Source organism: Haliotis rufescens, unplaced genomic scaffold (assembly GCF_023055435.1).
Source record: "Haliotis rufescens isolate VD_foot unplaced genomic scaffold, xgHalRufe1.0.p SCAF_16, whole genome shotgun sequence".
Taxonomy (NCBI): Eukaryota; Metazoa; Mollusca; class Gastropoda; order Lepetellida; family Haliotidae; genus Haliotis; species Haliotis rufescens.
In genome coordinates this window covers 16,754,815-16,767,048 of record NW_025963846.1, presented here as the reverse complement: position 1 = coordinate 16,767,048, position 12,234 = coordinate 16,754,815, and the positions used below count along the sequence as shown (strand labels likewise).

The 12,234-nt window shown below is 40.3% G+C and overlaps 1 protein-coding gene across 1 annotated transcript in view; it reads left to right on the top strand.

Moving 5' to 3' along the window:
* Nucleotides 1-12,234, top strand: part of LOC124121100 (hepatocyte growth factor receptor-like) — a 46,857-nt gene that overhangs the window by 30,960 nt on the left and 3,663 nt on the right. The window contains exons 13-15 of the mRNA XM_046484067.2: nucleotides 8,004-8,185; nucleotides 9,425-9,534; nucleotides 10,622-10,781. Coding sequence (XP_046340023.2) covers nucleotides 8,004-8,185; nucleotides 9,425-9,534; nucleotides 10,622-10,781 — 452 coding nt within the window. The remainder of the gene's footprint in view (nucleotides 1-8,003; nucleotides 8,186-9,424; nucleotides 9,535-10,621; nucleotides 10,782-12,234) is intronic.

Genomic DNA, 12,234 nt, shown 5'->3' with positions numbered 1-12,234 from the left:
AACATTTGTGGTTTTAGATTGTATGGAGCTGATAGAGACACTGCCCAGTTTCGTGACTCATGACCGAGGCTAGATGTATATCATTAGGGTAGGGCCTGGCCTTCTAATAGATAAGATAAGATAAGATAAGACTTTATTAACCCAACGGACATTCACATTGCACAGTTGATCAAATCTAAAATATGCACACACAAAAAAGAAGAAAATATAATGATATTAAAATATGTACATAAGAAAATAAGACAGAATAATATACTGGTAACCATAGCCTGCCTAATGCACACAATGGGCAGATGCACAGATCGGGTGTAACATATAAATCACAGCAATTTTAAAAGGGATAAAGGCAGGATAAGATTTATTTACAGCGAACCATTATAAGGGTAACGCTATTTTTCAGGGCATTATCATTTTCAGAAGCCCGAGGTCGTCCATTAACTGCCCTACGAAGGCGGGCAGTTGAAATGATCGAGGGCTTCTGCAAATGATAATGCCCTGAAAAATAGCGTTACCGTTATTATAGCTAAAATGGATAGAATTTGTTAGGCCAGGTTCACACAGTGCCGATTATGGCTCCCGTTTGAGATCAGACAGCGCTACGACACGAAAAGTGAAAAAGGCCGATAACTATCCTCAATGATCTTGAATGTCCTATCATTGTCTGAACGCAGTCGTATGCGTTCGTAACGGTGTCCTACGGATCGGGAAAGGTCCAGAGAGTGAGTGAGTGAGTATGGTTTTACGCCGCTTTTAGCAATATTCCAGCAATATCACGGCGGGGGACACCAGAAATGGGCTTCACACATTGTACCCATGTCGGGAATCGAACCCGGGTCTTCGGCGTGACGAGCGAACGCTTTAACCACTAGGCTACCCGACCGCCCCTCCAGAGAGGTCGGCGTCTATGGTCTATAGTATGGTGCGTCCCGTAACATTCTGGAAACGATTTTGTCTAGTCGGATTACAATCTTGACTATGTCCTGACAGATTCTGCTGTATCGTATCAAAATCGTAACAATGTCCTGTGTTTGTCTGAACGGTGTCCTTTGGATCGGGGCGCTGTCGTGATGGACAGGCATGAATTTTTCATTTGTCGTTTCTTGTCGATTAAATCCAAATTGCGTCCAGATCCTGCCGAATGCGAACCGTCTTTGTCGATTCACTGTCCGGTCACTGTCTGATCTCTGTCGGATCGCATTCGGGAGAATCGGGACGCTGTCGGGACAGATTCGGTCTTTTTTTACCATGCGGGAGATACAAATCGGATCAGATTCGGAATGAGAACGGAAGAATCAGGACGAATTCGACTGGAAACGCCTGAATCGGGACGCTTCCTGGACAATATCTGCTTGTTTGTGAATTTCCCGCCACGAATCACAGGATCTTGATCAGACTTTTGACAAATTTTATTCGGGAATGGTCCTATCAAGTACGCCAGTAAAATCCTGAAAGTGTGACTGAGCCCTTATCCAATAAAAATAAACAAGAATTTCGGTTTCGAAACATTTACTGCAATCAACACGAATTTCACTGACCCACTTTTACGAATATGAAAACGTCATAGAACAAACTAGATGACGTCGCTATTGAACGTGACGTCACCTTATACTATCCCAATGACGTCACCTAATAATGGCCAATCATCAAGTAATATGAGGGCGTTATCAAGTTACAGTGGCCCGCTCATTTCCGATAACATGAGGGCGGTTTAATGATAATTCTATCCATTTTAGCTATAATAAATAGTATTAAACAGATAATATTTTAAAAGACTAATACTATAAGGATAACGCTATTTTTCAGGGCATTATCATTTGCAGAAGCCCGAGGTTTTCCATTAACTTCCCGACGAAGGAGGGCAGTTGAAAAGACCGAGGGCTTCTGCATATGATAATGCCCTGAAAAATAGCGTTATCGTTATTATAGCTAAAATGGGTGGAATTTGTTATCAAATAAAACGAAACAACAACATCGGTTTTGAAACATCTACTGCAATCAACACGAATGTCACTGACCTCATTTTACAAACATGGAAACGTCATAGAACAAACCAGATGACGTCACTATAATACGTGACGTTACTTTCTCTACCCTATGACGTCACCTCACAACGGGCTTGATAATGGCCCGTCGTCAAGCAATATGAGGGCATTATCAAGTTACAGTGGCCCGCTCATTTCTGATAACGTGCGGGCGGTTTAATGATAATTCTCTCCATTTTAGCTATAATGGCTGGTATGAAGGATTTCCAGGCCCTGTATGTTTTCAGCATCGGCATGCGCAGTCGGCGGCCAAAAGGTAGTAACTGATATTTGGAATGCAGTATATGACTTCTGTCACTTAATGTCTTACGCGCCTTTTTGACAGTTTTTGCAGCTCATAAATGTCGCCGATGTGTTGAAATTGCGTACCAGAGATTTTTATTTGCTGTATTTAAAGTTCTATGTATTTAAGATTTATTTTGAACAGGTAGGCCCCCATACTAGCAGTTGACATTAAAAACTAAAATTATTTGAATAAGTGTTCTATAAAACAGAGAATATCATACTATAAAGTTAAAATACCTAAGACGCTGTAAGAAATAATCGCTTTTAGTATTTAATAAATATGCTCCGTGTTTACATTTCATGTGTGTTTTGAATCAATAATGGTGACAAGGTATTTATAATGTTAAACCAAATCAATATTTTCGTTATCAAAATCAGCCAGGGGAATTTCAGTCTTCATTTTTTCTAAAATGTGCAATCATTTCCTTTGTCTGTTTAACATTTAGACTAGCAGGAAGAACATACTAAAGTCAACAAACAAAATTCGCACAAATGATTTGGAAGGTTCAAGATGTTTGTAGATATTATTTAACAGTGTAAGCGTGGCATCCTCTACTCCTCTCCCGGCTCTTTAGGCGAACTGACGTGGGTCAAGTTAATGCTCTGTCTGTCTTAGGTATGGATTTCAAAGCAAACGGTCGGTAATCGTTATTTATAGGATTTGGAATTTATGAAACTGGGAACATTAGATGCCCTCCAAAGTATAGTAAAGAATAAATTTTTTATCGATAGATATTTGAAATATTCTTTTGAAAAGACCGAGTTGAACACGAAATTCCTTCAACACCATACCTCATAGATCATCAAGACCAGCAGCTTTGGGGACATTTATTTTAGAGAATGATTGTAAAACATCACATGAAGTTACGTCAAGCGTTTCGCAATCCAATTAAACATTTCTGAACAAGTTTCTTTCTTTCCTGAAGTCTGTAGTGTCTAAACGAGCGTAGAACATATTCAACTCATTGGCAAAGCTCAAAGTTAGCTGCAACACGTATTTCAGCTCGTTTTTACTAATGTTCCAATTATTGTCGTAACGCCCTTCCAAGCCCGTCAAAGATCACACTGTCTTTCAGTTACTGACTTGTATTTAATTTTACATTTCTCCGTGATCTTTCTTTCTGGACAGATTTGATCTTCAACTTGTTCTCGGCACAATTTTTTTTTTTTATTTATGTATTTTTTTTAAATTATTTCCATATAGACTGACTTGAGTTCTTTTGTAATTGTTAGGATCACAATGAATGTCAATTCGTTCTAGATCAAAAGTACAATTCACATTTCCATTTCCATCTCCATTCTCATTCTCATTCTCATCCTCATTCTGGGCGCTCGGGTAGCCTGGTGGTTAAAGCGTTCGCTCGTCACGCCAGGGACCCGGGTTCGATTCCCGACATGGGTACAATGTGTGAAGCCCATTTCTGGTGTCCCCCGCCGTGATATTGCTGGAATATTGCTAAAAGCGGCGTAAAACCGTACTCACTCACTCACTCATCCTCATTCTCATTCTCATTCTCATCATCAATTATCAATAAATACCCTCTTTTGAATTGGAAGATTGACTGCAAAGGAAAAGTAAACAATCATAAGTTTGCAGTTAAATATGTAAACAAAACAATAACAATGTATGACAATTACGAAAACAACAAAAGTTGAAAAAAGACATTAAATTGTGACAAAATAATTGCAAGAGCATTTGCACAGAAAGAATGTATACATTAGTGATTGAAAACTGAACACATTATCATTGCTTCAGAAAAGTTACAAATACAACATTTTGGGAAATAAAATGGCTACAGAAATATATTGACAATGGAAAAGAAATACAAATGCATGACAACATACCATTTTGGTAGCACATATTCTTTTCTAACTTTTACTTCTTGCTTTTTTGTTACTGACCACATGGGTCCTCATTCTCTCCTTCCAGAAACTAAAAAGCATGCATGGTTAAACAGAGTAACCTTCCTTGGCTAAACTCCTGAAGCAGGCATAAAATAAAAATCCTTTACATGCTAAATTGGGAATGAAAATTTAAACAATTTTTAATTTGGAAAAATAAATAGAAATTATTATAATTATTATTATAACAGTAATCCACGGTTTTTTGTTCAGAAAGATCTTGATGGTATTTGAAGACTGAACTGACTGAACTGACTGAACTGACCTGAACTTTATTACTTTGAGGCTGTGGTCCACGGCATCAGAATAAAATATACAATACAGGTACAATATGCGATGGCTTTCAAGTGAGTGAGTGAGTGGGTTTAACGCCGCTTTTAACTGTATTCCAGTCATATCACGGCGTGTCAGCTTAATGTGGGAGGAAAGCCCGAAGTGATGCAGGTCTCAGACGTTTATCACTTCGGTGAAACCCACGAGCACGGGTATGGTGCTGACAAACCTAGAAACATAATTGGGGCGAACCGGGATTCGAACCCACAATCATAGGTTTCTGGCGTGCCCAAGGGACGCAACTCTGCACAGCGAATCGCGGCGCCTTAGACGACTGGGCCACCCGTGCCCCCGCGATGGCATTCAAAGGACAGGGAGAGTTGCAACAAAACAAATAATAGTTCATACAAGTTATATGTTAGCATGTTATCTAAATTTTTGCACAATAACTAAACAAAAGTTACTTAATTTGTTTAACAGTCCTGGCAAGACAAAATTCGGAATGATGGGATATTTGCGATATTAACATAATGGAATGCAGATATTTTTTCTGTTCTTTTAAAATGGACAGATTAAAATAAAATGAGAGCATCACCGAAGTCTCTTGTATCATACAGTGAACCTAATCTATTTTAATAGTATTTTGTTCCATTTGCCTTTTTTAATTTATAGTCGTTGGTTTGATGTTCGAAAATGACATATTGGCGTTCCATATTATTTATCTAAATTTTAATATATTAATATTTCAAAATATGAATCAGATTTAATTAACTTATTTGAAGTAGATTATGAAGTATTTTGTAGTTCATTCATTTAGATATTGATAATGTAATCTTGTGGAAAATACCATTCTCTGGCGAGAAGGTAGTAAAATCCTTTTGGGAATTGTCATATATTACTGAAATTGTTAGGATTTTGTTGTCAAAGTTATTTCCTTCAGGTTTGAAATGTTCAGATTCATAATCTGATAATAATATTTTATATACATAATATGCCAACTTATTAGATTTACTTTGTAAAAGTTTGGTCGAGTAACACAATATACAGTTTGTGTCTATAAATATAGAAGATAAACCCGATCCTCCATTTAACATTTTGAGTAAATGTGATTGGACATTCCTAAAAGAGTTATTTTGTTAAAACCCAAAACTGAATAGACCTATAACACCATTGGCTTTATCGTGTATTCTGAGGGATTCAATTGACATTCTTTAGAAAGGTGATAATATTTACTTCAGAACATAAAACATTGCTTTAGTTGCAGATTGTGCCAGTTTCATTTTTTACTTTGAAAATAGAATTATTTTTGGAGAATAGTATGCGAAGAGTTTTGTATTTACGTTTTGTAAATCAACATCACATAGCTCAAAACGTGTTTGTATTCTTTCTTTGTGCCGAAAAATTTAAGAACTTTTACTCGAATTTATAACTAATCTGATTTGTTTACAGTACTCTGCAACGTTTAAACACAATCAAAATTAGGAATGATTACGCCACTGCACAACACATTCACCACCGAAGTTTATAGAATGAGTGACAACATTAGTGAGATCAAGATCCGTGCTAGAATTCTCGAACACGGCCCCAAGCCGTACAATCAGAGCGCCCTTTCATTTAATATCAAGGGAATGTGGTGTCAACGATTTCACCGATTTAAATGTTCGTTTCTCGGATTTTAACTTTCTCTTGTAGTAGGGGGTTAAACAGACTGGATTTCCGAAACCATCGATTTCGAGGCTAGATTTCTCTTTCTCAGAACCAACATTAACCAAGTTTCAGTGAATCAAAGAAGGCAGCTTTCTCGGATTTCATAAATGACCTTCACACTGGCTTCTAGTTCGTTAAGTTGGCGCCTCAGAGAACGCACATCTGCCATCAAAATAGTAGGTAAGAGAGGTCTGGTTTTACGCGACGTTATTCTACACCCCAGTTCGCCTCTCTTACCTCGTTTACGGCTCAAGATTGTCCTTGCTTCCTCATTCGTCACCACTCGCCCCTTTCCGTAACCTGCAAAAAGACTCGTCCCCCTATCGGTGAATGTTATGTGCGAAAATACGACAAACCAATCAGAATGCGCGTATGATTTCAAGTTCTTCGTCAAAGCATCCCTCAGAAATATTTTTTTTATTTTACATGTGTCTTGCATCTAAAATATACCAAAGACACAGTTAAATGTGTTCAATCATACTGTATAATTCCGCACGTCCTGATGTGCTTTAAATTGCATCTGAAATGTATATAATATATGGGGAAATATATGTGAACTATTACGCAAAGAGTTGACAATTGTTTTAGGTATGCCCGTTTGCGCTAAGACGGAACCCGGTCGCAAAAATGGCCACGAGAGGGGCACGAGTCGCTGTTCGGCTTGTCCCGGAATAACACGAGTTGGTCACGAATGCTTGCTTCCTGTGTGTATTCCGAAAATATATCCATATGGAAGTCACTGACATTATTATATCCACAAAACTGGAGTAGCTGTTCCCTTTCATAGCGTATGGTGTTAAAGTCACGGTGGCCACCATGTTGGTTTCATCTACTAACCCTGTTAGCACTGACAACAAGGATATGCTGTAAAAAACAACAAACATGATTAGATCATCACCGCCAGAGTGTAAATAACTCTGTAGCTACAAGAATGACTTAGCAGCAGCATATAAAATAAGCAAAACAACTCAATGGAAAACTGTGAGCGTTTTCAACCGCGCCTGTCGCCACAGCGCTGCGCCATCTAGTGAGTGAAGTGTCTCTACCACTTAAGACATAAGATTTCATTCATTAAGCTGGTGGAGTTGTGGACAGGTGTATTTCAGGACTTCAATTTGTTATTTGTAGTGTTTGCCCATCATGAACCAATAATTAATGGTGAATAAGTGAACTTAACGTTGACACCAGAACAATTGTAAAAGATGAAATGGCACCTGGCTGGAGGACAGATATAGTGTGGGGTCGTTTGGTATAGTTGAGCGGATCTGATAGGTACACTGTTTCATGACCGATGAGTGAGTGAATTGGGCGTTAAGCCACTTTGAACAGTTTTCCAGTTATATTATGTCTGCTTAATGTGGGGGGAAAGGTCGAAGTATTGCAGGTCTCGCTTTGGTGAAACCCACGAGGACGGGTATGGTGCTGACAAGCCAAGAAACATAACAGAGGCGACCCGGGAGTCAAACCCACAATCATAGGCGTCTGGCGTGCCCAAGGGACGCAACCCTGCATAGAAACAAGTCAACACTAAATAATATGTCCTTATGATTTATGGAAAAAAACATATTGTTTGCTGGACGTCTTAAAAGAATGTCAACTTCTATATTATGAGGAGCACAAGGTTTCGGAGTATATGCTCCCTCCTTTATCAGGTGATATACTCCGAAACGTTGTGTTCCTCATTGCAAAGAACTTGACATCTATTAATTCCATCTCTTATGTGTCGTATAAATACTAAATGTCATTCAAAGACTTGTAAGGAAGTGTTGTGCAAAATTTGCATCTGTGTTCCAGATAACAGCCAGAACATGGATCTCTGTAGCTTTGTGGAGGAGGCGCTGGTCATGAAGGAGTTTGACCACGAGAATGTCCTCCAACTGTTGGGGATCTCGGTGAGCGAGAGTCAACAGCCAATGGTGGTCCTGCCCTTCATGGCTAACGGGGATCTCCTGTCCTTCGTCTCGGATGACGCGAAGGTATGGTAAATCTGTTAAACAAACTATTACAAGGTTTTCCTCAGCAAGTAACCTTACCTTCCTCTTCAACAGTCGTTACTGAATCCTGTCTGCTTGGATCACAATAGGATATATGCTGTGTCAGTGACTCTTGATTGGCGGAACGGGTTCATCCTGAACATTCCATTCCTACCAGTGTAGGCAAACGGGGCTTCATGACATAGATACGAGTTAGACAAACTGCTGCATGATATTAAGATGAGTATAGACCAACTGCGGTTCATGACATTAAGACGAGTATTAACCAACTGCGGCTCATGACATTAAGAAGAGTATAGATCAACTGGGGTTCGTGACTTTAAGACGAGTTGAACTAACTTGGGGTCATGACAATAAGACGAATATAGATCAAATGGGCCTCACGACATTAAGACGAGTATAGATCAACTAGGCCTCACGACATTAAGACGAGTGTAGATCAACTGGGCCTCACGACATTAAGACGACTATAGATCAACTGGGCCTCACGACATTAAGACGAGTATAGATCAACTGGGCCTCACGACATTAAGACGAGTATAGATAAACTAGGCCTCACGACATTAAGACGAGTATAGATCAACTAGGCCTCACGACATGAAGACGAGTATAGATAAACTAGCCTCACGACATTAAGACGAGTATAGGTAAACTGGGCCTCACGACATTAAGACGAGTTTAGACCAAGTGGGTCACATGATATTAAGACGAGTATAGACCAACTGCATCGCATGACATTATGACTGTGTGGAACAATTGCGTCTCGTGACATTAAGACGAATATAGACCATCTGCGCCTCGTGAATATTAAGACGAGTGTGGACCAACTGGGCGTAATGACTTTGATGTTCACATTGACACCAATGCACCATGTCTACTATACCACAATGGTGAGAAAAGCCATCCTATTTCTATGTGGAACTGGACATCAAATTAACGGACTAGGGTGAAATACTGGAAAGATTTCCTCCTGGACATGACATCATACTGAGCTCCATGGGTTTGGTAGTCAGTGTACCAGGGCCATGTCATACATAATATTACGAATATTGCATAAGGTGTGCCTACAGTCTCCCATAACTTTGGTAATTAAGTAAGAAGTATGACCATGATACTTACACAGTTCAACCGTTATATGATGGAGATGATATCGCGTCTAGTGTTATCCTAAACAATCTCATAACTTTGTTATATACTGTGATGTTATCACATTCCTTGCAGGAGGTGCGGGTGTACGACATCCTGAGATGGGGTGTGGATATTGCCGAGGGCATGAACTACCTGTCCACTCTCAGACTGGTGCATAGAGACCTGGCGGCCAGGAACTGCATGTGAGTTGTTCACGAAAGGAGGTATCCGATCTATAATTCTGACTATCACACAGCCAACATTTCCTCATGTCAACATGTTGCTCCCACTCAACCACTTGACCAATAGTAGCTCATTTCTCAGGGGAATTATAGTTACATTCAGGAACAATAAATACATAACAAGTAAACAATACACCAACCAACACCCGTGGACAGGCTAGCTGACTGTATTGATCTTATCCCATTTGCGTAGTTCGATGGTCATGATGTCAATCACTGGTGTGTCTGGTCAAGACTCGATCATTTACAGACCGCCGTGATAATGATGAAATATTGATGAGTGAAGTGTTAAAATACAAATAAACTGTACGATTATGCCTGTCGTTGAAACTATGTGTTTACAATGTTCCTTGAGAACCCGTCAAAGATTGCATATTTGGTATGCATCACATCATGTAGCATATGATTTTGACTTAACCTCAAATAATGTATCACATCATATAACGTATGTCTCGACCACCTCAGTGGTCTAGTGGTAGCGCGTCCGCTCGGAGAGCGGAAGGACTGGGGTTTAAAGATGGTACTTGTTGTTACCCTGTCTGGCGCTCGGCATTAAGGGGCTCAAACAAGGACTGGTCGGCTCGGTGTCAGTATACTGTGTCCGACTGGGGTATTAAATCGGTATACGTCTGGACTAGTACAAGCGGACACACACACACACATACACACACACATACACACACACACACACACACACAAACACACACACACACACACACACACACACACACACACACATATGCATGCTATGTCGCTATATAAGTGCAATAATCTTAGACGCGACGTTAAACCACATTTCACGTCACTATGTATCACATTATATGACGTATATATCACCTAACCAGAACTATCTATCCCATTCTATAACGTATGTATCACCTTACCTGAACTATGTATCACATTATATAACGTATATATCATCTAACCTCAACTATGTTTGACTTCATATAACGCATGTACCACCTCACTTATGTATCACTATATGTAATGTATGTGTGACATTTGAACTATGGATCACATGAAGTATGTATCGCCCTGTATGCTCCAGGCTTGATGACAACCTACATGTGAAGGTGGCGGACTTCGGACTGTGCAGAGACATCTACGAGAAAGGCTACTACACCAGCGACAACAAGAAGAAGCTGCCGATCCGCTGGATGGCGCCAGAGAGCATGGAGAGAGGAAGCTACAGCTCCAAGTCAGACGTGGTAGGTACTGGAGGCTGTTACTAGGTGACGACAAACAGGTTTCTGATAAGGACAATATAGAGAGGCAACTCCAAGTTAGACGTGGTCGGTACTGGAGGCTGTTACCAGGTGACGACAAACAGGTTTCTGATAAGGACAATATAGAGAGGCAACTCCAGGTTAGACGTGGTCGGTACATTCGTCACCACTCGCCCCTTTCCGCCACCTGCAAGAAGACTCGTCCCCCTATCGATGAATGCTATGTGCGAAAATACGACAAACCAATCAGAATGCGCGTATGATTTCAAGTTCTTCGTCAAAGAATCCCTTAGAAATAATTTCTGTTTTTACATATGTCTTGCATCTAAAAATATACCTAAGACACAGTTAAATGTGTTCAATCATACTGTATAATTTCGCATGTCCTGTTGTGCTTTTATTTCATCTAAAATATAAATGATATATGGGGAAATATATGTGAACCATTGCGCAACGAGTTGACAATTGTTTTATGTATGCCCGTTTGCGTTAAGACGGAACCCGGTTGCAAAAATGGCCACGAGAGTGGCACGAGTCGCTATTCGGCTTGTCCCGGAATAACACGAGTTGGTCACGAATGGTGGTCGGTACTGGAGGCTGGTCCTAGATGACGACAAACTGGTTTCTGATAAGGACAATATAGAGAGGCAACTCCAAGTTAGACGTGAGGTACTGAAAGCTGGTCCTAGTTGACGACAAACATGTTTCTGATAAGGACAACATAGAGAGGCAACTCCAAGTTAGACGTGAGGTACTGAAAGCTGGTCCTAGTTGACGACAAACATGTTTCTGATAAGGACAACATAGAGAGGCAACTCCAAGTTAGACGTGGTAGGTTCTGGAAGCTGTCACCAGGTGATGACAAACAGGTTTCTGATAAGGACAACATAGAGAGGCAACTCCAAGTTAGACGTGAGGTACTGAAAGCTGGTCCTAGTTGACGACAAACATGTTTCTGATAAGGACAATATAGAGAGGCAACTCCAAGTTAGACGTGGTCGGTACTGGAGGCTGGTCCTAGTTGACGACAAACATGTTTCTGATAAGGACAATATAGAGAGGCAACGCCAAGTTAGACGTGAGGTACTGAAAGCTGGTCCTAGTTGACGACAAACATGTTTCTGATAAGGACAATATAGAGAGGCAACTCCAAGTTAGACGTGATCGGTACTGGAGGCTGGTCCTAGATGACGACAAACTGGTTTCTGATAAGGACAACATAGAGAGGCAACTCCAAGTTAGACGTGGTAGGTTCTGGAAGCTGTTACCAGGTGATGACAAACTGGTTTCTGATAAGGACAATATAGATTCAACTCCAAGTCATACATCGTAAGTCCTTGAGCACACCCTTTACTTCATATATTGGGGCGGTCGGGTAGCCAAGTGGTTAAAGCGTTCGCTCGTCACGCCGAAGACTCAGAATCAATTTCCAACA